A 27,699-nucleotide genomic window follows, 5' to 3' on the forward strand; every position below is an offset into this window, starting at 1 on the left:
GTTAATTGTGACATTCACATACAGGTGCCCTACCCCCACAACTAAACTGTGCCCTGCACCCATGCCAACTTATTATGTGCCTAACTTCTTTGCCTTACAGGCCCTACCACTACGTCTTGGTGTCTCCCCAGATGGTACAGCAGGAGTGGAGGCGGATTGCTGAGAATCACGCCCTTCGACATGGCTCCCCGTCGGCACGCGTTTCCTGTGGCGGCCCGGCTTCGATGGGCCAGGATGCTCGGCGGGCGTGCTGGATGGCGTGGTGCCACCTTGTCCTGCCCGCTGCCCACAAGATGCACCAGGGACGGAACGGGAAGAGGCCGAGTGTGCCGGGACGTCCCTTGCTGGAGGTACCAGGATGGGCCCCAGAACCTCCTCCTCCCTCGGGGAGCCCGGTGGTCCCCAGGCCTCACTGTGGGACGGAGGTGCAATCGGAGACATGCCCTGTCGCACCACCGACACCTGACGCTGCCAGTCCTGGAGGCCAGCAGCGGTATCGACCACGGTCCGAATGCTCGCAGAGACAGAGCCCAGGGAGTGCGACATTCCTGCCAGGGACTGTGCTATCTCAACCTGTGAGTGCGCTACGCCATCCATCACGTGCGCCAGGCAGTCTCTGCTCTCCGCGACTGACTGCTGGGACTGTGCCATCGCCTGCTGGGACCGGGCCATGGCATGGTGAGACTCGGCCAGGGCCCGGAGAGCGGCGGCAATGTCCTGTTGGCTCTGGCACATGGCTACCTGTGAGAGGGCAGCCCGCTCCTGGGCCATGGATGACGCGTGCACGTGAAGCCCAACGTCTTGCAGAACCTGACCAATGGCCGATACCGTATCACCCATTGCCTCCACCGCGGACGCCAACCGTGTGGTGTCGGCCTGGGTGGCTGCGATGAGCGGCACCACTTCCTGCTCCTGGACGCGAATGGACTCCTCCAACTGCGTGTGCAGGTCCTGGAAGATGGCCCTCATCCCGTTATTCAGTCCCTGGGTGTCCACATGAATTCGTTGTCCGGGTGGGTCAAGTACATCCAGGAACACGGGAACCGTCTGGGTGGCAGCTGTTTGCTGGGCCTGGGCTGCCCTCCGACCGTCCAGCCCCTCGGCTGCTCCAAACTCCACCTGCTGTACTGGCTCGGCTGTGTGGTGCGCACCAGACCGTGACCCGGGAGCCTCATCACTTATCTGCCCAACCGAGGTGAGTGTCTCTGCGATGGTGGATGGTTTGGGAGACAGCAGTGCCGCTAGCTCAAGGCCATCGTCCGTTAAGAAGCCTGGTGTGTACTGGTCCCCCTCATGGCCTGGCGCAAGGTGCATGCGGCCCATGTCATGTTGCCCTCCAGGTGAATCCGTGGTCTGTGTGGCCGTTCTCTGTGCGTCATCGTCACTGTCCATCCTGTGCCCCTCAGTATTGTCTCTGTCTGTCGTATGTGCGTCCCCTTCCAGCGTCCCATACTGAGAGGATGGCCCTCCTGTCCGACCGACTGCCACCCGCTGGCGTGCATCCCTGGGTGCGCTTGAGGTTGGAGATGGTTGGCTGTATCTTGGCCGAGATGACCCTGGACGTTTGGCGGCTGGCCCTGGGGAACACAACGATATGGGGTTCATTAGACACGCTGGGCCGGGTGTATGGTGGTGGTGGGGGCAGTGTGTGAGGGGGAAAGGGGATGGGGGTGCAGTGGCATGAGTGTGAGGGGGGAGTGGATCGAGGGTGCAGTGGCCAGAGTGTGAGGGGGGAGGGGATCGAGGGTGCAGTGGCCAGTGTGAGGGGGGAGGGGATCGAGGGTGCAGTGGCCAGAGTGTGAGGGGGGAGGGGATCGAGGGTGCAGTGGCCAGAGTGTGAGGGGGGAGGGGATCGAGGGTGCAATGGCCAGAGTGTGAGGGGGAGGGGATCGAGGGTGCAGTGGCCAGAGTGTGAGGGGGAGGGGATCGAGGGTGCAGTGGCCAGAGTGTGACGGGGGCGATGACGGGTTGGAGGGGGGGGGGGGTGGGGGTGAGGACATGCAGGGTTGTCTCACTTGCTTCTGCGCCTCCGACCTGGCATGTCGCGACCTCCCGGGTGGCGGATCCCCCAGTGAGGTCCAAGGCCCTCTGCTCGTGAACATTTAGGTGTGCAGCACAGGAGAACCCCCTCCGGTTCTCATACGCTCACGTTGGTTGTGAGCTGTCTTGTCCTGGGAGGGGGGGATGGGGGGGGTGTTGGATAAAGCATCACGATTAGGCGGGTATTATCAGGGCGTGCAGATATAGGCTATATTAATGCTGGGTGAGGAGACAGTTGGAGTCACGCCATGGCATCTCTCCAGGGGGTCGCGGTGCTCATGTGGGTCGAGTACAGCGTTGTGCACGCTGAACCCCCCCCCCATCCCGCCACCCCACTTCCCCCCCTCGTGCCCAGGGGGGGGTGGGTTGGTTGTGACCCGGGGGCACCCCCACGGCACTTACCCTGGCAGCCTGAGTGAGGTCGTGCAGCTTCTTCCGACACTGCTCCCCGGACCGGGGGGTGTGCCCCACAGCACTCACAGCGGTGCCAACTTCACGCCAACTGCGCCTCACCATGCTGGATGGCTGGCGGTGCCCACGTCTTGGGAAGAGGGTGACCCTTCGGTTTTCAACCTCACCGAGCAGGGTGTCCAGGACCATGGTGTACCTTGGTGTGGCTCGTCAGGGCTCAGCAATCTCTCCTCCTTCTGGGTCCTTCTGTGCGCGGATCGTGCCATTTATGGCGCAGCACCACGTCATTCGGTCTTCGTGCACGTACAACGCTGCTTTCGCGCCACGCCCCCCGAGTTCCCCGCGGCCCCGCTCCTAGCCCATTTTCGGGCCCTGAATCGGTCGCGATCGGGGCCGTTTCACGCTGTCATGAAACTCGACGGCGCTCACGACGGAGTGGGCACTTAGTTGCGGGAACGGAGAATCGCGCCCAAGATCTTCCCTCCATACCAGGCAACATTCTGGTAAATCTCCTCTGCACCCTTTCCAATGCTTCCACATCCTTCCTATAATGCGGCGACCAGAATTGCACGCAATACTCCAAATGCGGCCGCACCAGAGTTTTGTACAGCTGCAACATGACCTCATGGCCCCGAAACTCAATCCCTCTACCAATAAAAGCTAACACACCGTACGCCTTCTTAACAACCCTCTCAACCTGGGTGGCAACTTTCAGGGATCTATGTACATGGACACCGAGATCTCTCTGCTCATCCACACAACCAAGAATCTTACCATTAGCCCAGTACTCTGTCTTCCTGTTATTCCTTCCAAAATGAATCACCTCACACTTTTCTGCATTAAACTCCATTTGCCACCTCTCAGCCCAGCGCTGCAGTTTATCTATGTCCCTCTGTAACTTGTAGCATCCTTCCACACTGTCCACAACTCCACCGACTTTAGTGTCATCTGCAAATTTACTCACCCATCCTTCTACGCCCTCCTCCAGGTCATTTACAAAAATGACAAATAGCAGTGGCCCCAAAACAGATCCTTGTGGTACACCACTAGTAACTGGACTCCAGTCTGAACATTTCCCATCAACCACCCCCCTTTGTCTTCTTCCAGCTAGCCAATTTCAGATCCAAACTGCTAAATCACCCTGAATCCCATGCCTCCATATTTTCTGCAGTAGCCTACCATGGGGAACCTTATCAAACGCTTTACTAAAATCCATATACACATCGACTGCTTTACCCTCATCCACCTGTTTGGTCACCTTCTCAAAGAACTCAATAAGGTTTGTGAGGCACGACCTACCCTTCCCAAAACCGTGTTGACTATCTCTAATCAAATTATTCCTTTACAGATGATTATACAGCCTATCTCTTATAAACCTTTCCAAGACTTGCCCACAACAGAAGTAAGACTCACTGGTCTATAGTTACCGGGGTTGTCTCTACTCCCCTGCTTGAACAAGGGGACAACATTTGCTATCCTCCAGTCTTCTGGCACTATTCCTGTAGACAAAGATGACTTAAAGATCAAAGCCAAAGTCTCAGCAACCTCCTCCCTAGCTTCCCAGAGAATCCTAGGATAAATCCCATCCGGCCCAGGGGACTTATCTATTTTCACACTTTCCAGAATTGCTAACACCTCCTCCTTATGAACCTCAAGCCCTTCTAATCTAGTAGCCTGAATCTCAGTATTCTCCTCGACAACATTGTCTTTTTCCTGTGTGAATATTGATGAAAAATATTCATTTAACACCTCTCCTATCTCCTCGGACTCCACGCACAACTTCCCACTACTGTCCTTGACTCGCCCTACTCTTACCCTAGTCATTCTTTCATTCCTGAGATATCTATAGAAAGCTTTAGGGTTATCCTTGATCCTACCTGCCAAAGACTTCTCATGTCCCCTCCTTGCTCTTCTTAGCTCTCTCTTTAGGTCCTCCCTAGCTAACTTGTAACTCTCGAGTGCCCTAACTGAACCTTCATGTCTGATCTTTACATAAGCCTCCTTCTTCCTCTTGACAACTGTTTCGACTGCTTTAGTAAACCACGGTTCCCTCACTCGACCACTTCCTCCCTGCCTGACAGGTACATACTTATCAAGGACACGCAGTAGCTGTTCCTTGAACAAGCTCCACATTTCCATTGTGCCCATCCCCTGCAGTTTTCCTCTCCATCCGATGCATCCTAAGACTTGCCTCATCACATCATAATTGCCTTTCCCACAGACATAACTCTTGCCCTGTGGTATATACCTATCCTTTTCCATCACTAAAGTAAACGTAATCGAATTGTGGTCACTATCACCAAAGTGCTCCCCTACCTCCTAATCTAACACCTGTCCTGGTTCATTACTCAGTAGCAAATCCAATATGGCCGCGCCTCTCATTGGCTTATCTACATACTGTGTCAGGAAACCCTCCTGCACACATTGGACAAAATCTAAAGTACTCAAACAATAGCGTTTCCAGTCAATATTTGGAAAGTTAAAGTCCCCCATAACAACTACCCTGTTGCTTTCGCTCCTATCCAGAATCACCTTTGCATTTGGTTGACAACAATGACTGCGAGACATGTTAAGCAAATATCTCCCTGGAATAAACAAACAGGAGGTTTAAGAACTGATTTTGCAAAGTCAGAAACAGAGAGAAATCATTAAATTCATCTGAAAAGAAATGTTGAAAAAAACAGTGAGGAATCTCCCTGACGCTAAGAGCATCTCCAACAAAGGACAGTGTTTGAACTTCAAATTGATTCCAGGATTTTAAAGGAAAGCAGCTCAAATGTCTGCATTTTCAACAAATTATGCCTCATGGACAAGCAAAGGGATTTAGTCGTATATTCTTTGAACTTTTATTGGCACTTGAGCTTTCTTATTTATGATAAGTGTGTGTGTGTCATCATAACTTTATTATCTTTCTTAATTTAGTAACTAATAAACGTAATCTATCTTTGACTCATGAAAACCCAGTTTGATTGGCTCCTTATTAACAAATAAATTAGGAAAGGCATTCATGGGGAAAATAAATGTGTTGTGACCAACCAAGGGGGCTGAAAAAGCAGGGGAGCCAATTTACTCCTCCTCAATTGGTCATTAAAAGTGCTGATCCAGATATCCCAGCTCCATTTCCGTCTCTGATTATTTTCAACAGAGAGGGAAAGGGGTTGGGTTGGGAAAACCGCATGCTGCTGCCTAGAATTTGCCAACATCAGCCTGGAAGCGGTCATTTCAGTACCTCTGCAACTTTCAGCGAGACAGCTTTCCTTCAAGTTAATCCAACGTTTACTGAAGTGAACATTGACAGTGCTGTGATTGGAAAAGGTGAGCTGTCAAGTGGGGCTGGGGCTGATTTAGCACACTGGGCTAAATAGCTGGCTTTTAAAGCAGACCAAGGCAGACCAACAGCACGGTTCAATTCCCGTACCAGCCTCCCCGAACAGGTGCCGGAATGTGGCGACTAGGGGCTTTTCACAGTAACTTCAATTTGAAGCCTACTTGTGACAATAAGCGATTTTCATTTCAAGTGAAAGAACACCATTGCAAAAGTGGAAAAGTCTTCAGTTGCATTAGGTCATCCACTGGATAAAATGCTATTCCGCCTGATACAATATGAAAGGCATAGCCCTATGTGAGATCAACAATTGATTGTGCAAACTTTTCACTCATTCTTTACAGAACAACTCAACTATCTATTTGTCTGTTTGAAAGCTTTGACTGATGTCTGACATTATGACAGTTTTCAAAGGCATTAATGGATTCTGTACTGCAGGGTTTTTTTACACAGCTGTCCTGGGGAATGTGAGTTTGATTATTTTGATAGATTTACAAGATTCTAAGAGGATATATATTTTTAAATGTCTATTCAAGTGATGTTCATTTTTTTTGACAGATTTATGAGCTTTTCGAAGCCTTCCAAATGTTATTATTGGGCTTGTGAGCTCTTTTTATAAAGTGGAAACTGGGTTATTGGCTTGTGGGGATGAAGGTGTCTGAGCAGGGTGAAGGGGGTAAGGGGGGTGAAGGAGAAGTGAGGAGGGCTGAAGGGGGTGAAGAGTTTGATTGGATCGAAGTGTGATGGATTGTAGGAGATGAAGTGGGGTAGGGAAATGAGGGTGAGGCTAGTGAGGGTGTGGCAAGTTTTATCCTGATCTTCAGAACTCTGTAAACAGAGGTGGGCCTTTTAACCTGGCCACTTTGGCATAGGCCCATCTCTGTCTCTGCCTCAGCCTGACATCCCTGCTTCCCCCTTGATGAAAATCCTGCTGACTGGTACTGCAAGGTTGGAGGCAGGATGATGACTTTGGAAAATTCCCAACCCCGGTTCCTGCTTCGGTGATGAAAGTCCAGCCCTGCTTCTCTGTAAACTACCGTGGGATGTTTAAGGGACCCTTGATTTTAGTGCTGAAAGACTCCTCCAGTGTAGAGGCAGGACAGAATTTGAGGACCATGGTCTAGAATGTACCCATCACTTAGAAGAGTAAATCTGCTTTTCTCTTCTGTAGATCTGTCTGTGTAATGGTATGAGCTCTAGGCACTCAACTGGTCCCAACTCTGAATTCTTGCTGTGTGCACTTTCTTTACTGGTATGTACTTTGAACCCCGGCTGATGTGAACCCTGACTGTTCTGGGGCGGGTGTCTCTTGTACCCCATAGAGCCGCATGATCCTGCAGGTTTGGTATTCAGAAATGTAAAGTTAGGTAGAATATTTTCATCAGCAGGGAGACATGTCTACAGTTTCTGGTTGACACTGGGAAGAAACAAATATCACCGATATGATTTTTTGCCTGCACTCAGGAGCGGTATAGCACCTATTTTACCAGCGGTAAACACACTCCGTGCCAAGGGCACAAATTGAGAAATTCCACCCCCTAGAGCTGCTGCAGTGAGAATGGGAGAGCAGCCAATAGTAATTTGGTGGTTCATTGCTAGATTTTAGTCAGGCGATGGATGAAAACATTACCGGCAATCACAATTTCTGAGCCAGCACTGTAATTGCTTCACTAATTGCGTCACTGTGCATTTTTTCAAATTACAACCCAGCATGGTTTTCTCACCCATAATGACTGGTTTTAGTTTGAGTTGGGTCGGGATTGATAACCATCGGCTCTTTACTCCTTTAATTTTGCAGGATAATTGGATGATGAAGTAAATTAGTACACAGTGCTTTCGCCTTAGTGCCTGGGTTCGAATCCAACTTTGGTCAATTGGATGAAAGCCTCCGCTGGGCTTTTGCCATTAGGATTGTATACAAAATGAATTTGTGCAGTTATTATCTAGTGTTTTGCGATCACAAGCCCACAAAATAACAGTGCCCACAATTTTATTAAACGTCTCTTAGAAAGTCCATGGTAGTGCGTGATTGATCTGAGAAATGGCAAAATACAAGGGCTGGTTTTTCTGAACTTCTATTTCCTGATTTTGGCAGTTCTCGGTTAATGGGATTGAGAAATGTGGTGGGGAAGTTGTTCATCTGGCTCTCTGGAAGCATCTGACTACCAGGAGTGATGGTTGATATTGAAGATGTCTGTCCATATTTGGAGATGGTGATTCAAATCATTAGCTGATGATAGGCATTCCTGATGTCTTGAGTGCTATGGGAATGTGAGGCTTCAACTGTGGTGTGCCTAGGGCCAGTGTTGCTAAGGTGACAGGAGGGCCTTGCCTGGTGTGATGGATTTTGGTTAATCTTTTTCAGCTCAGGGATGCCCACTCCACCCCTGAGAATATGCCACAATCATTTGCGCCCACCCACCCACCCCCATCTGCTGTCCTTACCTGGTCTGGCCTACATGTGACTCCAGCTCCACACCAATGTTGCTGACTCTCAAATGCCCTCTGAAATGGAGGGCAGGTAGGGATGGGCAATAACTTCTGGCACAGCCAATGATGCCCACATCCCGTAAATGAATTTAAAAATGGCTCTTTAACTATTAACAGTTAAAGGATTAATATGCATTAATGTCTTCCTTTAATTAATCATCAAAGGAATTTCATATGAACCTGTAAAGATGTTCTTTCCTGTTATTGCTCAGTGTAATTCCAAACCATTAATATTTAACGGAATGAATCAAAGAAGATAGGTTCTTTCAAAAATTACAAAGAGCTGACAGACATCATGCTGAATGGCCTTCTTCTGCGCTGTATGGTTATATAATTTCTTTTTTAAGACTTTGTTTATATTTCACATTTCTGAAGATAAGTATCAGTGGTAGCCCCAAGTCATGTGCAGCAGAGGTGCAGGGTGAAGAAACCCCTATTCTGAATATAATGCCAAAATGTTTGATCTCCCCACTGCATCAGAATGCATTTGAATAGCCTACTCGTGACAATAAGCAATTTTCATTTCATTTTTCATTTCATTTCATGACAGCAAGGTGGCAAAGTGGTTAGCACTGCTGGCTCACGGCGCTGAGGACCTGGGTTCGATCCCGGGCCCGGGGGACTGTCCGTGTGGAGTTTGCACATTATCCCCAGGTCTGTGTGAGTCTCACCCTCACAACCCAAAGATGTGCAGGGTAGGTGGATTGGCCACGCTAAATTGCCCCGTAATTAGAATTATTTTTTAAAAGGATGCTGTATGGAGGGGAATTTGCAGGTGCAGATGTTTACATTCACCAGCCACACGTTTATTTCTTTGTACATGTGTGGCATGGTGACACAGTGGTTAGCACTGTTGCTTCATTGCGCCAGGGACCTGGGTTCGATTCTGGCCCTGGGCGACTGTGTGGAATTTGCACTTTCTCCCCATGTCTGCATGAGTTTCCTTCAGGTGCTCCGGTTTCCTCCCATAGTCCAAAATATGCAGGTTAGGTGGGGTTACGGGGATTGGATGGGAGGGTGGGCCTAGATTGGGTGCTCTTTCAGAAGATCTGTGCAAATGTGATGGGCCGAATGGCCTCCATCTGCACTGTAGCGATTCAATGACATGGAAGGCACAGTCAAACCATGATTACTGTTACATTTTCTCCCAACATCTATTCTTTAATTTAATTTAATTTCATTTTTCATAAATGATCGTATGAGAAAAATTGCACCTATTTATCTAGGTTAAGCTAAAGGCTGCCCAATCCAGTCACAATTGTGGTCCAGGTCCTCTTATCAAGCTTGTGTTTTGTTCGAGGATCGGTTTGCATATTTGTTTTTTGAATCTAGGTTTAAGGGGAGGTGCCCAATCCCACCCTAAATTTAAGCATGAGGTTTGATGGGACATACTACCAGTTTTGCAGCCTGAAATCATCTTAAATAGATAAGATTTTCCTTTGACTGCACTGCTCAGAAAACAGCTTGCTGTTAATTGCATTGCATGTATTATGATTGAGGTCTCTGGATTTTAAGGGAAAGTTGAACTTTTGTAGAGATACAGGGAGTCAGAATTCATCCATAACAGCTGAAATAATTGTAGTTTTGAAGATTTAAAAAGTGCCAGAAATGCAACAAAATGGCTAATGCATTTTCAATAAACAGACGAAGACCGGTATTTTCCGGCCTGGTGGGGTGAGTCTCATTGCAGCAAATGTGGTGAGCCAGCCGCGTGTCGATTGTCTTTCGCGGGACCAGAAGATCCTTCCAATGGGAGGGGATCGAAAATCTCGCCCCAAGGATGGAATGTCGCCAGCCTCATGGAGGCATATTTGGAAGTGGGTTCAGGAGCAAAATGTGAGATTTGCGCATTGGGCTGGCTCCCCCGCATTTACCCACCTCTGAGCAATCTTTCCACAGGTGGAATCAACATGGCAGTGGCTCCCTACCCAATAGTATCTATTAAGTCATGTACGGGATCAACTAGGGGCTAATTGATGGCATTGCTGTGTTTTTCCGGGTGTTGGAGCGGCCCATCGAAGGATCAGGAGCCTGGCATCAGGCAGAAAGGCCATTATAGAGTATGCTGCATAAGTGCAATGGCTACTGCCTTGTCTATAACTCTTCCAGTGGAGGTCTTTTGTCTCAATACTGATGGCCTACATGCTGAGTGCCCTCTGCTTTTTATGAATAAAACTCCAGTTTCTGAACCTAGATGTGGAGGGGGGTGGGTGGGGGGGGGGGCTTTGAAAGATGGTTAAATTGCCAATATCAATCTTGGCAGCCCATTAGATACCACACTTTATTTCCCTGTCCACTCCAGTCCATAATGAGTAACGGATGACAAATTAAACATTTTGCACCATTCCCCAGTGCCCCCGCACCCAATCCTGTTCTCTAATCTTTGTTGAGTTTCAATTTGCATAACAATAGTCTAATGATTAACCCCCGAGTATAGTAAATCATTCACTGTCCATCATGGTCCAGCTACCACCTTAACTGGGAGAAAAGATCACAATGCCAGGCCATTGTACAGCCTAAAAGTAATATCCGTATTTGTTTACAAGTGGAATGATGCGTAGATGCAAAAATGCATAAACAAGAAACTGGAGAAGATAGTGCTTAATGAGCATTGGAAACATTCCAAGAAGGATAGCAATCCAGTTGCTCTCTTTCTCACTTGAGCACATGCCACTTCAGTGCTGTAGTGAGGGTGTGCTGAATTGTTTTAGTTATTATTCTTCTGATGGAAGCTAATGAGACCTCACTGCCTGGTCAGTTGGTTGTAAAATATCGCCTGGCACCATTTGAAGAGGCTTTTTCTTCATAACATGGCCATCATTCTTCCCTTAACTAACACTTTCAATAACCATTCATGTCGTTCATTTATACAGTTGTCATTTGCTGCTTCTGCTGTAACGTTTTTCTCATTGGTTGATGTGATAATCAACACTGTTGTATATATTAGGAGATGTGTGGTAAGGCCCTGTACTACAGGTACGGGGATAGTCCCTGCCTGCTGGCTCCGCCCAATAGGCGGAGTATAAATATGTGAGCTCCCCATACAGCAGCCATTTCGCCAGCTGCTGTCGGAGGCCACACATCTTAGTGTAATAAAGCCTCAGTTGTATTCAACTCTCGTCTTTGTGCAATTGATCGTGCATCAATTTATTACACTAAAGTTTTCAGAAGATGGACCTCCGCATCAAGCCGGATCGCCTGCAGCTGGATCCGCAATCAAGCAACGCCAAAAAGGACTTTGAACATTGGCTAGCTTGTTTCGAAGCTTACATCAGGTCTGCACCAGACCCAATTCCGGAAGCTCAGAAGATCCAGATCCTCTACTCGCGGCTGAGCTCCAACGTTTTTCCGCTTATCCAGGACGTGCTGACCTATGATGAAGCCATGGCGCAACTGAAAGAGAATTGCGCCCAACAGACGAACACGCTCTTCGCCAGACACATACTCTCTACTCGTAGTAAGCTCCCTGGTGAGTCCGTAGAAGATTTCTGGCGTGCTTTAATTCCCCTGGTGAAGATCGATAGGCACGAGATCTCCTGTCTGCTGGACTCCGGGAGCACCGAAAGCTTCATCCATCCCGATACCGTAAGGCGCTGTTCCCTTGCAGTACACCCCGCCAATCAAAGAATCTCCCTGGCCTCCGGGTCCCACTCCGTGGTGATCCGGGGGTACTGTATAGCCACGCTCACGATCCAGGGCGTAGAATTCAGTGGCTTCCGCATCTACGTCCTCCCCAACCTCTGCGCTGCCCTGCTACTCGGCCTGGATTTCTAGTGTAACCTCCAGAGCCTTACATTGAAATTCGGCGGGCCCCTACCACCCCTTACTGTGTGCGGCCTCGCGACCCTAAAGGTCGACCCACCTTCCCTATTCGCAAGCCTAACCCCGGATTGCAAACCCGTCGTCACCAGGAGCAGACAGTACAGCACCCAGGACAGGACGTTCATCAGGTCTGAGGTCCAGCGGCTGCTTCGGGAAGGCATCATCGAGGCGAGCAACAGCCCCTGGAGAGCCCAAGTGGTAGTGGTGAAAACTGGGGAGAAACACCGAATGGTCGTGGACTACAGCCAGACCATCAATCGGTACACGCAGATCGACGCGTACCCTCTCCCACGCATATCTGATATGGCCAGTCAGATTGCACAGTACCGGGTCTTCTCAATGGTAGACCTAAAATCCGCCTATCACCAGCTCCCCATCCGTAAGGCGGACCGCCCATACACTGCCTTCGAGGCACATGGCCACCTCTACCATTTTCTTAGGGTTCCCTTCGGTGTCACCAACGGGGTCTCGGTCTTCCAAAGGGAGATGGACCGAATGGTCGACCGGTACGGGCTGCGGGCCACTTTCCCGTACCTAGGCAATGTCACCATCTGCGGCCACGATCAGCAGGATCATGATGCAAACCTTACCAAATTTCTCCACACCGCCACTCTCCTAAACCTCACCGAAAACAAGGAGAAGTGCGTATTCAGCACAAACCGCTTAGCCATCCTCGGCTATGTGGTCCAGAACGGAGTTCTGGGGCCCGATCCGGACCGCATGTGCCCCCTCATGGAACTCCCCCTTCCCCACTGCCCCAAGGCCCTCAAACGCTGCCTGGGGTTCTTTTCTTACTACGCCCAGTGGGTCCCAAACTATGCGGACAAGGCCCGCCCACTCATCCAGTCCACTCTTTTCCCCCTGACGGCCGAGGCTCAACAGGCCTTCAACCGTATTAGGGCCGACATCGCCAAGCCCGCGACGCACGCAGTAGACGAGACGTTACCCTTTCAAGTGGAGAGCGACGCATCAGACGTCGCCCTAGCCGCCACCCTCAATCAGGCAGGCAGGCCCGTGGCATTCTTTTCACGAACCCTTCATGCCTCCGAAATTTGACAAAGAGGCCCAGGCTATTGTTGAAGCTGTGTGGCATTGGAGGCATTACCTGGCCGGCAGGAGATTCACTCTCCTCACTGACCAACGGTCGGTAGTGTTCATGTTTAACAACACACAGCGGGACAAGATCAAAAACGATATAATCTTGCGGTGGAGGATCGAGCTCTGCACCTACAACGACGAGATTTTGTTTCGCCGCGGTAAGCTCAACGAGCCCCCCGATGCCCTATCCCGAGGTACATGTGCCAGCGCACAGGCAGACCATCTCCGGACTCTGCACGACAACATTTGTCACCCGGGAGTCACACGGTTGTACCACTTCATCAAGGCCCGCAATCTGCCCTATTCCGTCGAGGAAGTACGGGCATCATCTGAGACTGCCAGGTCTGTGCGGAGTGCAAACTGCACTTCTACCAGCCAGACTGCACGCACCTGGTGAAGGCCTCCCGCCCCTTTGAACGTCTCAGCATGGATTTCAAAGCCCTCCCCTCCACCGACCGTAACACGTATTTCCTCAGTCTGGTCGATGAGTTCTCCAGATTCCCCTTCGCCGTCCCATGCCCCGACATGATGTCTGCCACCGTCATCAAAGCCCTCAACACCATCGTCACTCTGTTCGGCTTCCCCGCCTACATCCACAGCGACAGGGAATCCTCATTCATGAGCGATGAGCTGCGTCAGTTCCTGCTCAGCAGGGGTATCGCCTCCAGCAGGACGACCAGCTACAACCACCGGGGAACAGGACGGTCTGGAGGGCCATCCAGCTGGCCCTACGGTCCAGAAATCTCCCGGTCTCCCGCTGGCAGGAGGTCCTCCCCGATGCACTGCACTCCATTCGGTTGCTCCTATGCACTGCGACTAACGACACACCCCCATGAACGTCTCTTCGCCTTCCCCAGGAAGTCCATCTCCGGGGTGTCGCTCCCGACTTGGCTCGCAGCTCCAGGACCCGTACTCCTCCGTAAGCACGTACACCTCCACAAGGCGGACCCGTTGGTTGAAAGGGTGCAGTTACTCCACGCTAACCCCCAGTATGCCTACGTAGCGTACCCCGACGGCCGCCAGGATACTGTCTCCCTCAGGGACCTGGCACCAGCAGGTTCCCTACACACACACCCCTCTGGCTCGGCGCCACACTCCCCTCCCCCGACACACCCAGCAGCAACCCCCCCCGGGACCATCAGTCCTCCCCCTGCCCACGCCCGAGGATGAGGAGGATTTCGGCACACTCCCGGAGTCACCGAGGACCAGTCCGGCACCGGAATCGCCGCCACCACTGCGTCGCTCCCAGCGTCAGATCAAGGTCCCGGACCGGCTATACCTGTAATTGGTTCGGGACTGTTAAAGCACCATGTACTGGACTCCAAAATTTTTTTTGCCTCTGTGTATTAAAACTTGTTCTATATGTAGTTCTCCGCCACCTCCGCCGGACTCAATTTTAACAGGGGGTGAATGTGGTAATCACCACTGTTGTATATATTAGGAGATGTGTGGTAAGGCCCTGTACTACAGGTACGGGGGTAGTCCCTGCCTGCTGGCTCTGCCCAGTAGGCGGAGTAGAAATATGTGTGCTCCCCATACAGCAGCCATTTCGCCAGCTGCTGTAGGAGGCCACACATCTTAGTGTAATAAAGCCTCAGTTGTATTCAACTCTCGTCTTTGTGCAATTGATCGTGCATCAGTTGAGAAGCACTTTGGAATATCCTGAGGACGTGGTAAGAATTTTATGAATGCAAGTTCTTTCTCGACAAGCAGACCCGTTTGGAGTCTTTCAGAATGGTGAATCAGTACACTTTCTCGCTCCTTGGTCGAAAATCTTTCAGGATGAGATGTTAGACATTTCAAGAACCCAGTGTGCCCATGGAGCCAGGGTATCCATGCCAGAGGAAAAGACTACTGAAAACCATGAGAAACTGGTGAAAATGGAGGTGGACACTGGAGCAAGTTTGTTGGTAGCAGAAATTGTTTACCAAGAGAAACAATGACACATCAACTTAAAACCCTCAAGGATAATACTAAATACTGTACTGGGGAAGTGCTTCCATTGAGGGGCTTTATCAATGTAAATGTGCAACTAAACGGACAGACCGCAGACTTGTCCCTGCACATTGTTAAAGGTAAGTATCCAGCCCTAATGGGGAGAACCTGGCTGGAGAGAATAGAGCTAATCTGGGCTGAGGAGAATCTCATGTCGGAGTCTGCAGCAGGTGTACCAAAGATTTTAAAGGAACATGCCATTGCCTTTAATGGGGAGCTGGGAAAGAAGAAAGAGATCGCAGTCAAGCTAAAGTTAAGGGCAAAAGCCAAATAAGATGTTTAAAGGCTAGGTCTGTGCCGTGCGCCATCAGGTGTAAGGTCAAGACAGAATTAAGATGGGTTGAACACGTCAATGTATGATACGCCCATAGTACTTGTGATGATGAAAGATGGTTCAGTACACTTATGTGGCGATTTTAAAGTTACTATGCATCCGGTACTGTTTACAGAGCAGTATCCTCTTCCATTAATTGATTAATTATTTGTTGGGATGGCTGGAGGCCAACATTTCAGTCAGGTTGATCTTAGTCAAGCTTATCTCCAGATAAATGTGGATCCAGGTTCACAACAATATATATTTTTTAATTTTTCCAATTAAAGGGCAATTTAGCGTGGCCAATCCACCTACCCTGCACATCTTCATGGGTTGTAGGGGTCAGACCCACGCAGAAATGGGAGAATGTGCAAACTCCACACGGACAGTGACCCGGGGCCGAGATCGAACCTGGGTCCGCAGCGCCATGAGGCAGCAGTGCTAACCACTAAATTCACAACAATATTTGACAATCGTGACACACAAAGGGCTGTTCAGATATAAAACATTTCCATTTGGCATCACTTCCGCACCTGTGTTGTTCCAACGTGCCATGGATCAAATTCTAAGCAGACTAGAAGGAGTCCAGTGCTGCTTAGATGATAGCTTAGTTATTGGAAGGAATGAAGAAGAGCATCTTCAAAATTTAGATGCTACAGTCCTGGGATTAGAAGATTACAGACCACGAGTATTGAAGTATAAATGTGAATTCTTCAAATCTTCTGTTGAATACCTGGGAAACGTCTTGGATGCAAAGGGACTATACAAATCGCCTTCAAAAACAAAAGTTATAACTGAGGCACCTGCACCTCAAGACGTAAATCAACTTTGATCGTTTCTGGGCTATTATGGAAGGTTTGTTCCAAATCTGGCATCTATTCTCAAGCCTCTACACAACTTACTGTGTCAAAACACGAAATGGAAATGGGAGGATCAGTGTGAGAAAGCCTTCATACTAGCTAAAGAAGCACTACTAAAGTCAGAGGTCCTGATATACTTTGATCTGAAGCTACCCTTGCAACTGGCTTGCGACGCAACACTTCCATAGAATAGAACCAGAGAATCCCCTACATCTTTGGACAGTGGGAGGAAATCGCCACACAATCATCCAAGGCTGGAATCGAACCTGGGTCCCTGGCACTGTGAGGCATCAGCGCTAACCACTGTGCCGCCTTATGGGGTGGGAGCAGTGGTTTCTCACATAATCCCCAATGGTGAAGAGAAGCCAACAGCATTTGCAGCAAGGTCCTTGAAAAAGCAGAAGTGAACGATACACAGATAGAGAAGGAAGCTCTGGGCATCATTTTCAGAATCAAAAGTTTTTACCAATACCTATATGGATGGAAATTTACATTACTAATGGATCATCGACCACTAACAATGATACTTGGGCCGCACACCGGGATTCCATCTATAGCAGCGAGCCGGATGCAGAGATGGGCATTGCTGTTGTCAGCACATAGATACACAATATAATATTGTCAATCAAATCTCCATGACAATGCTGATGGACTCTCTAGACTACCATTACCTAATAAGTCATCAGTGAATAGTTTGAGTGATATTATTTTCTATTTTGAAGAAGTCGATAACACTCCTGTAACCACAGGACAAGTTAAGAAGTATACCAAAAATAATCTACTGCTGTCAGAAGTTATGGACATGGTACTTTGTGGCAAGGCCACGGGAGCAAACCTGGAGTAGAAGCCACATGTTGCCTGAAGACTCAAACTATCTGTACAGACTGGTTGTCTCCTCTGGGGAATGAGGGTCATCATTCTGTCATTGTTAAGGAAATGTATCCCTAAACCAACTTCATGAAGGTCTCTGTGGGATAATAAGGATGAAGGAGATAGCCAGATGCTATTTTTGGTGGCCAGGGCTCAATACGAATAACATCCAAACTGAAGCAAAAACACCAAAGGTTACAGTCAACATGAAAAAGCAAATTCCAGAGTTTTGCCGACAATCACACAGAAATTAACGTCCTCCAAAATGTCGAACATATTGACTGCTGTGTTTGTTAATTGTTCATATTATAAACTTTGATTGTTAATGTTAAATTGTGTTTCATTGCAAGAATCTGTAATGTAAAGGAGGAGGTAAATGTTGTGCATTCATGTTTGTTTCCAATTAGAACAAGGACTCTTTAAGCATCTGATTACATGACATTTTGGTAACATCATCGGCCGTTTGCACGGGCAATTGGGCAGTTTATCCTAACAACCTGTAGAGTAAACACCTTTCTATTAAAGCTCTTGTTTGTTTGTATCTTCGTGGTCTGCAAGCCTATCCTTTAAAAATACCACAGGCAGTTGGGAGGAGGATGGGTGGAAGGAGAATGGGGGAGAGTGGAGGTGGGTATTCAGGTAGAGTGGGGTGTGGCCAAATGGGTGTTCTGATGCAGTTTGCCAAATTGAGACTTTCCAATGTTGGGCTTTTCTAGTTGATGGTAAGGTCAGTTTGGGCGATAGGATCATGATCGCGAAGGGTGGGGTTCCTGGGTGGTGGTGGCCCAGATTATTTTTGTTTAGGCTGTGGAGGAGCTTGTGATGTATTGTCCAGAATGTGCCGCGAGCATTCCCTACCAATTCCAGTCTAACATTGACAAATCGCATAATAAAAGCCACCTATAGCCTAGGATAGGCAGGCTCTTTGGGCATCCAAACCTAGGTCCATTTGAAATTGTCACCAGCCTCTTCACTAGTGTTAAGGCAACTGACTCAACTTTGAGCCCTTCACTGCTCCCATTTACACCAGGTATTGAGAAACTTAAGAGTTCTAAATCCAAGTAATTTCAGGCTAATAAAAGTGCATGAAACTTTACATTGCGAGTGATGCTTTACCTCAGCCTCTGAATGTTGGATGTAATTCCCGAGAGCCTGTAGACACCATCTACGATGCCATGTTTCTCAATGAATTCTGCACAACTTTTGAGGACTTGAGGAACTGTGTGAAGAGAAGAAGTGACAAGTTGGTTCAGTTCTCAACGTAATACTTTATCAAAACCTTTTTTAATAATCGCAGTTACAAACATTAAATTACATGTTCTAGCAGCCTCTGAATAGAAATACATTTAAAAAATGTATTATTTTGATAGCATATCCTGGAGTGAATCATAACCCACAAGAGAAAACAGGGATAGGTTTGAAAAGAGCGTCAATCCCTTTTCATTAATCCATTTCCAAAAATAATGAAGTTACAAAGTTTTTGCAGCAGTTTTTGCAACAAGCTATTTGACCCTACAGTCCATGCAGATATTTATGTTCTATGTGAACCTCCTCTTTATTTAACAAAGGGTCATCGGGACTCAAAACGTTGGCTCTTTTATCTCCCTACAGATGCTGCCAGACCTGCTGAGGTTTTCCAGCTTTTTTTCTTTGGTCTCTTTATTTAACCCCTGATTTAATTTTCTTCAAATTGAACACAGACCCTCTATCCAGAATTGTATCAAGCAACATTGCCCACTATAGCTACTGTGCTGTGCAAAGCTTCTGGCAAGTGATTGTACGGGGAGCAGTGCATATGTGGAAAAAGTAACTGTGTTATAGGCTGAAATTTCTAAGTGTCTGCTTTAAGATAAGATACACTGAATCAAATGATACTCAGCAACAGCTATGAACTCATGTACAGGACTAAAACATGTTGACATTTATTGCAAAGGAGATGGAGTAGAAAAGTAGGAAAGCATTGCTAAAACTGTACTGGGCATTGGTAAGAACACACCTGGAGAACTTTGTACAGTTTTGTTCTCCTTATTGAGAAAGGGATGTGCTTGCAGTGGGAACAGTTCAGTGAAGGTTCACCAGGCTGATTCGAGGAATGAAGATCTTATGAGGAAAGGTTGAGCAGGTAGAGCCTATACATGCTGGAATCATAGAATCCCTACAGTGTACAAGGCCATTCAACCCATTGAGTCTGAACCGCCCTCCGAAAAAGTACTCTACCTAGGCCCACTAACCTGCTCCATCCCCAGAACCCCATATCCTAACTGACACATCTTTGGACACTACGGGGCAATTTTAGCATGGCCACTCCACTTAACCTGCACATCTTTGGACTGCAGGAGGAAACCGGAGAACCGGAGGAAATCCATGCAGACACGGGGGAATGTGCATACTCCACACAGACAGTCACCCGAGGTTGGAATTGAACCCGAGTCCCTGGCACTGTGTGGAGTTTAGAAAAATGAGGTAATATTATTGAAACCTGTAAGATTCTGAGGGGCTTGACAGGCTGGATAGTGAGGGGATGTTCCTCCCTGTGGGGGAATTTAGAACTCGGAGCACAATTTAAAAATAAGCGGGGCGGGGAGAGGGGGAGCCTCCCATTTAAGACAGAGATAGGGAGAAATTTCCTTCTCTTAAAGGTGGTTAATCTTTGGCACTCTCTATCCTACAGCAGTGAAGGTTGGGTTACTGGATATATTCAAAACTGAGTAAGACCGATTTTTGATTTTCAAAGGAACCCAAGGATTATTGGAAGCCGGCAGGAAAATAGAGTAAGGTCATGATCTTATTGAATGATGGAGCATTTTTCCTGCCTGAGGAATACCAAAGATTAACCACCCCTGAGGGACCAAATGGCACATTCTTCTATTTTCTATGACCTCATGATCTTCCTCGCCATGAAACTTGGTGCCATTATCCAGGCAACATTTGAATGAGTCTGAGATTAAATGACATTGACTGTTCCGTACTACTGCACAAACGCATTTTTTATACTTACTTTAAAATTACATTAAAATAAAAATAATATAATAACATGCAATGTGAGTCATTCTGTCATTTATTGCAATCATAGAGAACTGCTGTTGCTGGTGGAAATGGGCCCCAGAAGAAAACTCAAGCAGCATTCAGGATGCCTTCAAAATAGCCAAAGCAATTTCTGAAATTTCTGAAGATATCACTTTGACTGATTTCAGATATACTGTGGGATTTAACTCCAGTATCTGTGGAGTTCAGAGACTAAGAGATAAGACATGCAGTAAACAGGTTTCCAGCCTTTACTGAGGTACCCTAAAAGAATGGAAGTGTTTTCCTGGCATCTACATTGGATTGAGAAAGGGATTTAGGCATTTGTTCACCCTCAGAGCTGTTTCAAGCAATTCCTGGCAGAATTTGAAAAGACAACAGCAATAGCCACAAAGAGTGATCAATGGAAATGAATGCAAAACAAATCTCTTGAAATAAAACCCTGGTCTCAGGGCCTGCAAGCAACTACCGCGGCACCAAGGAGTGTGGACGGAATACATAATACTGTGGGGAATCTCCCATTACGGTTTTATTCAATGTTTTCTTAACATAACGCAACCAGACCACTGAACACAATACTGCAGCACTCGACAGAGGGACTGGGTTGCATATTGAACAAACTCTCAGCATTGTTGGAGTCAACACTGCACCCTCACCCCCGCCCGCTGAAGTGGAGACTCCTGTTGGCGGAGGATGTGGTGGAGCGCTGCCAGCTGGTGTTAGTTGGGTTGCATCATGTGTGAGCGTGCTCACTGTGGTTGGAACACAGCTACAAACAGCAGGATAGGAAGATGGTGAGACAAGTGACTCCTGAGGCTGTGAGACATGGCACACTACACAGGCAGGTCAACATGATGCTCACTTTACTCAACATTATTTTCACTTCACTGAGAGTTCAGTTTAGAAATTGCAATAAACATTTTTGTTCTTTAAAAAAAAGTATCCAGCCGTTTCAGTGAATACTTTGCAGGGAAGTCAAATTGCAAGATTTGTAGCCAGGAACTTTTTAAAATAAAGTCTGAAGTTTTTGGATTTAAGTCTCATTCCAGGGTCTTCAACACATAATCCAGGCTGGTAATTCAGTGCAGTACTGAGGAAGTGCTATACTGTCTTTTGGATGAGATGTTAAAATTAAATTTCAACTACCCTCTCAGGTGGTTGAACACAGGATAAATTGAAGAAGAGGAGAGGACTTCTTTTGGTGTCGTTGGTGAATTCTTCTCTCAACCACATACCTAAAACAGATTCTCTGGGGGCGATTCTCCCAGCCCCACGCCGGGCCGGAGAATCGCCGCAACCACGCCACGACGCCCTGATGGCGGCATGCGATTCTCCGAGGTGTGGCACTGGCACGGTTGGTGCGGCGCTGGCCGCGGGCTGCTGGAATCGACGAGGCCGCCGATTCTCCGGTGCGGATAAGACAGAGTCCCGCCGGTGCCGTTCACCCCTGGTTGCTGCCGGTGGGAACTCTGCACGAATGGTCGGGGGGGCGGCCTGTGGGGGAGGGAGGGGGTCTCTGACCCCGGGGGGGGGGGGGGGGGGGGCCTCCGATGGGGTCTGGCCCGCGATCGGGACCCACCGATCGGCGGGCCGGCCTCTCCCCTCCCGGGCCTACTTTCCTGCGCGGCCGGCCCCTGAACACCGATGCCATGTTGAGTCGGGGCCGGCGCATACGCGGGTTGGCACGGTGCCCATTTGGCGCCGGGATGGGAAGCTGGAGCGGCGTGAACCACTCCAGCACCGTGCTAGCCCCCTATGAGGGCCAGAATCGGTCATCCCCGTGCCCGTTTCGCGATGGCGCGAACACTTGGGCTCCATTTGGGAGAATCACCCCCTGTGTTTATTTCTCATATTTGCTGTTTGTGGGAGCTTGCTGTGCTCAAATTGCTACCGCAGTTCGACTACAAAAGCACTTCATTGGCTGTAAGGAGCTTTGGAGTGTCCTGAGGTCATGAAAGGTGCTATATCAATGCAACTTTCTTTTTTCCTTTAACGTTGTGGTTCGTGTTCTGTTCGAGGTAATGTTCAAGAGGGGTGAGAATCATTAATATATTGTCAGCTGAGCATAGTGCTCAAAATTGGGGAAAAAAAGGGCTGCATGCTGATGTAACCTAACTATTTAAAAACCTCATGACTGTAAAGCTGATTTAAACTGAGAGGGGCCAGCATTTGTTGGCTGAACACCCAGATCAATGGTGCTTACCATTGTTAATGTATGAAACGCCCAGCAACTTATGGTGTGGAAAAGAAAAGAAGATGGTGAGGCACGTGACTCCTGAGTCTGTCACAGGCAGGTCAACATGATGCTCACTTTACTTGAATCAGCACAAGGCGCTGGGGGATTTGCATTGCCATGCTGTTAGCCGCATGCACATAACAGCTCAACCTCAACTTCTCCATGAGTTTCATGAAATGAATGCATTTGTGGATTAATTGCCCAGTAAACTCTTTTGAAGAGCTGGTACATAACAATGTGAGTTTTGCTAATCAACCTTTCCATTAAAAATAGGGAATAAAATATCATTTCTACTTTTTTGTTGTTTTTCATTTCTGCCTCTTTTTTCTCTCTCTGCATCTAATATTTCTTTCCCTCTCTTCATTTCTGATCCTATTTCCTTCTTTTTGCGTTTTTTCCCCAGTCCTTAAATCTCATTGGTTAGGGAGATCGACTATTGGTCTCATTATTTATCCGGAGGTCCAGTTGACCCTCAACTTAGGGTAGGATATGTGTCGCCATTTCTTCAGTGTCACTGGGTCAAAATTATGAAACTCCCTCCCTAACAGCACTGTGGGTGTACCTAAATCACATGGACAGCAGCAGTTCAGGAAGCAGCTCACCACCACATTCTCAAGGGCATTTAGGGATGAGCAATAAATACTGGCCTCACCAAATCCACATCCCACGAATGAATAATAATCAGATTATTGGAATGAAGTGACTTTGAATTAAGGCAGCACAGATGTACAACATGCAGGAAGTGAACTGAAAAGAGACCAAATTGGATATAATGAGAGAATAGCAGAATATTACGGCAGTAACATATGTTCTGCTAAACATGCATGCCCATCAGAAAGAGTACATTAATTTTTTTCAGTGTTATTCTCCGAAGTGTGGCTGTGGGTTTGGCACTTTTGTCACCACCTCATCCCCTGCTTTACGTAATTGCTAAATAGAGATTTCAAATGCTCTTTCCAGTCCAAGCAGGAAGGTTGAGGTCACAGGAAGTGAAAATTGGTTGTTTGTTTCAGTAGAAAAAAGCAACACACCCAAAATTTGAATGTTCCGCTGGTGTTGAATGCAGCCGCACATTTTGCAACTGAATTATGCCCTCCATCTCAAGCTGCAGTTGGGGAAAAAGGAATTATATAGATCTATTCCTAGATTAGAGGGAGTAAAAGTGGTTTCTGGGAAAAATAAGGAAGTTGGCCTTACACAATTTTTGATTGATTTGCATGTTTAGTAAGCGCACCCTCTGTCGTTTATAAAATATACTAGCAGAGACTTGTAAACATCAAATTGATATCTTTGTTGCAACAGTACAGGGGGCGGGATTCTCCCAGCCCTGGCCGGGTCGGAGAATCCCCGCGAATGGGCCAGGCCGCCCCGACGATGGCACGCGATTATCCGCAGAGCAGAGAATCGGCGCTGGCGCGGCGCCGGTCGTGGGCTGCTCTCCACGGCCGGCCCGCCGATTAAGCAGCCATAAGAAAAGAGCCGAGTCCCGCCGGTGCCGTTCTAACCTGCTCTGAGCCGGCAGGACCTCGGCGTTGAAGGCTCGGGTAGCGGCCTGTGGGGGTGGGGGGGGGGGCTTTGATGTGGCCTGGTCTGGCCTGCGATTGGGGCCCACCGATCTGTGGGCCGGCCTCTGTGATTTGGGGCCTCCTTTCCTACACGCCGGCCCCTGTAGTCCTGCGCCATGTTGCGTCGGGGCCGGCGTGTTGAAGCAGGCCACTGCACATGCGCGTGTTGGCGCTGGCGCAACTGCCCATGTGCGGATCCCGCGGCGCACAGTTTGCGCCGGGATCGGCAGCTGGAGTGGCGCAAACCGCTCCACGCCGTGCTGGCCCCCTGTAGAAGACAGAATTAATCCTGGGAGCGGCCCGTTCACACCGTCGTAAAACACGACGGCATTTACGACGGCGTGGACAATCTGCCGCGAGATTGGGGAATCCTGTCCAGGATTTCTAGTTATTCTTTCACCAAAGAATCTTAACAGAATCTTAATTCTCACTCTGGAAAAAGTTACGAAATGGAACAGGATTTTCTGGTCCCGTCCCCTCCCACCCGGGGCATGTTTTCCAGCGGAGGCAGCTTGCCATTGGCAACTGGACATTTTGTGTGGCTTGCCAGTTTCTCCATTGGGGAACCTGCTGCGGAAAGGGACTGGAAGAACCCGCCAGCAGGAAGGACCAGAGAATCCTATCCAAAGTTTCCACGTGTAAAAACAGGCCGAGGAATATTAAGCACAAATTCTGTCAAGGGTTTGGCCTTGTGACTTATCATAGAATTTACAGTGCAGAAGGAGGCCATTCGGCCCATCAAGTCTGCACCGGCTCTTGGAAAGAGTACCCTACCCAAGGTCAACACCGCCACCCTATCCCCATAACCCAGTAACCCCACCCAACACTAAGGGCAATTTTGGACACTAAGGGCAATTTATCATGGCCAATCCACCTAACCTGCACATCTTTGGACTGTGGGAGGAAACCGGAGCACCCGGAGGAAACCCACGCACACACGGGGAGGATGTGCAGACTCCGCACAGACAGTGACCCAAGCTGGAATCGAACCTGGGACCCTGGAGCTGTGAAGCAATTGTGCTATCCACAAGGCTACCATGTTTCTAGGTATCGAACAGAAATGCCTAAATGGGAACTGTCTCCTTCTGACTTGAAAAGGCAGATATATCTCTGTTGGACTCAATATTATTAGAGATATATTTCCTTGAAATAAAAAAAAATGAAATGAAAGTCGCTTATTGTCACAAGTAGGCTTCAAATGAAGTTACTGTGACAAGCCCCTAGTGGCCACATTCCAGCGCCTGTTCGGGGCCTGAAATCTACCTGTTATAACATCAGCATCGATCTTCGAAGAAAGTAAATTCCTAATTATCAAAGTTGCTCCATGATAAGGTTCGTGTTTAGGATTCATGCTTTGGAGCACCATCATAATCAGTCCTTTCTCGAGACTAACCTAAGGCTGAATTTTCATCCTTGAGGCAGGGAGCAAGAATTGGAAAAATCCCTGTACCTCCTGCCTCGGGAAAAATTGCCTGGGAAGACAGGACTTTCATTCGGGGGCACGGGTGGCTGGGGGAGGGGGGATGCAGGTTGCAATTGGGGTAGCTGACACTGGTAAACGTTCAGAGGCAGCCCAGGGACTGCCAATTGCTGAGGCAGGCAGCTTACAAAGGATCAGCTATGGGCTGTGGGGCTTCATCTCAGTTATAATGAAAAAACATAAGGCCCCCTAGCCCTCACCCCACAGACTTCCCATGCCCCATCCATGCCACCTTATGCCCCCCCCCCCCCCACCCACCTATGGCCCCTCATGCTTCCATGTCAAGCTGTGGAACCACCATGCCTTTTCACCCATTATACATTGCATAGAAACAATGAATGCTACATTGACAATAGGACGTGTAAAAAATATTGTTTTTACAAAACAGTAATTGATGGATAATGTTCCACTTTCTGAAAATCTCATTTTCAAAAGTGTCAAACATGCTGACCCTTTAATATATGATTAGCTGAAACTGCAAGTATTTGAATTCTCTATTTTGTGAAAAGAAACATTGTACAGAAGACATCAGAGAGCCAGAGCTGTCAATCAAGCAATGCTTTCTCTAGGGCGCAGCTGTTTCAGCAGTCTAATGGTTTTCTGGGCTCTAAGCCTAGAAAGCATAACGAGGTTGGTCCAGAAATCTATTTGACTATGGAAACAGCTGATTCATAAGGAAACATTGTTTGACAGCTCTGGCTCTCTGATTTCTTCTGTCAATTGCACAATATTTATTTACACACATTTAAAGGATTCAAGTGCTTTCAGGTTCTGCTATTGATATATTGACACTTTTATTGGCCCATAGTAAAAATTATTTTTTTCTTCAGAAAATAGGAAGTTAGCAATGAATGGCTGGTTTTTAAAAATACAATTGTGTCATTATAGGGTTCATTGGTTTTCTACCGTGTACAAAGGATGAATGGATGTGGAGGTGCCCAAACTTGGAATAAGGCATAAGGGGTTTCTGGGGGTATAAAAGAGTCATACCTAGGGAGGGAGAGGCATGAGGGTCCATTGGGAGTTGGTGGGGTGCATACCTTGGCATGGGAGGCATGAGGAGTACCGTTTGGACTTACCTTTCAAAAGGCTCCCTCATGCAGACTATGATTTATCATAGAATCATAGAATTTACAGGGCAGAAGGAGGCCATTCGGCCCATCGAGTCTGCACCGGCTCTTGGAAAGAGCACCTTAAGCCCATGCCTTCACCCTATCCCTGTAACCCAGTAACCCCAACTAACCTTTTTGGACACTGAGGGCAAATTATCATGGCCAATCCACCTAACCTGCATATCTTTGGAGGAAATCGGAGCATTCGAAGGAAACCCACGCATACACGGGGAGAACGTGCAGACTCTATGCAGACAGTGACCCAAGCCGGGAATCGAACCTGGCAACCGCTTGTGCATCTTGAGCTCCAGTCCTCCTCGTGCTCCAACTGCCTTTGTACACACTAGCACTTCCCACCAAATAATCCCACCACCGGTCTTTAAACTGATCAATCAAAACAGACAGAAAAAAACTTAGTATTATTTTTATGGATCTAATTGGGGTATCTAATTGTAAAATAAATATTTTAGGAAGCTGTTGTAGCTGTACATTTGCAAATTGTATTATGAAGAAAACATTCCCATATTTAATAAAATGAGCTAATTCTATGTTTTGAAGCATATTCGTAAGTATTTTATGAGAGTGTATGTTCCCATGTATAATTTATGAAGTTACAGAAAATCCTGCATGTACAGTTCCCGAGGCAGGAATGTAGGTCAGGGGTCAAGCCTACTTATCCTCTCAAGGGTTCTTTGGTCTTGGTGGCCTGGTGTCCTGGTGATCACCTTGGTTTGAGAATAGTGTCCTCAATGGTCAATTACACAACTGCAGTGTAATTAGTTCCAAGTGGGTCTCCAGGAAGAGACTCCACCCTGATTGTTACCTCCCCAGTTCCAGGAGAAGACCAAATGGTGCTTGTTTTGATTGGCATGTTTCCCACACATGTTTCAGCCACGTGTTTCTTGTAGGAGTAAGTTCACGAGGTCACAGCGAGGATACATTTTGTAGCCAACAATAAGACTTGTGTTAGTCTGCTCAGTGAGAACCTTTCTCGCCAGCTCGCCAGTAAGAATATCAAGCCAACACTAAAAATATATTAATCAGTTGTAGGTCATTCG

At 47.9% G+C, this 27,699-nt stretch overlaps 1 protein-coding gene across 1 annotated transcript in view; it reads right to left on the reverse strand.

Annotated features, from left to right (window-relative positions):
* arhgap31 (Rho GTPase activating protein 31) overlaps nt 1-27,699 on the reverse strand; it is a 195,745-nt gene that overhangs the window by 92,431 nt on the left and 75,615 nt on the right. Inside the window, exon 2 of the mRNA XM_072514045.1 lies at nt 18,341-18,443. Coding sequence (XP_072370146.1) covers nt 18,341-18,443 — 103 coding nt within the window. The remainder of the gene's footprint in view (nt 1-18,340; nt 18,444-27,699) is intronic.

The sequence above is a fragment of the Scyliorhinus torazame genome, chromosome 8 (genome assembly GCF_047496885.1).
Source record: "Scyliorhinus torazame isolate Kashiwa2021f chromosome 8, sScyTor2.1, whole genome shotgun sequence".
Taxonomy (NCBI): domain Eukaryota; kingdom Metazoa; phylum Chordata; class Chondrichthyes; order Carcharhiniformes; family Scyliorhinidae; genus Scyliorhinus; species Scyliorhinus torazame.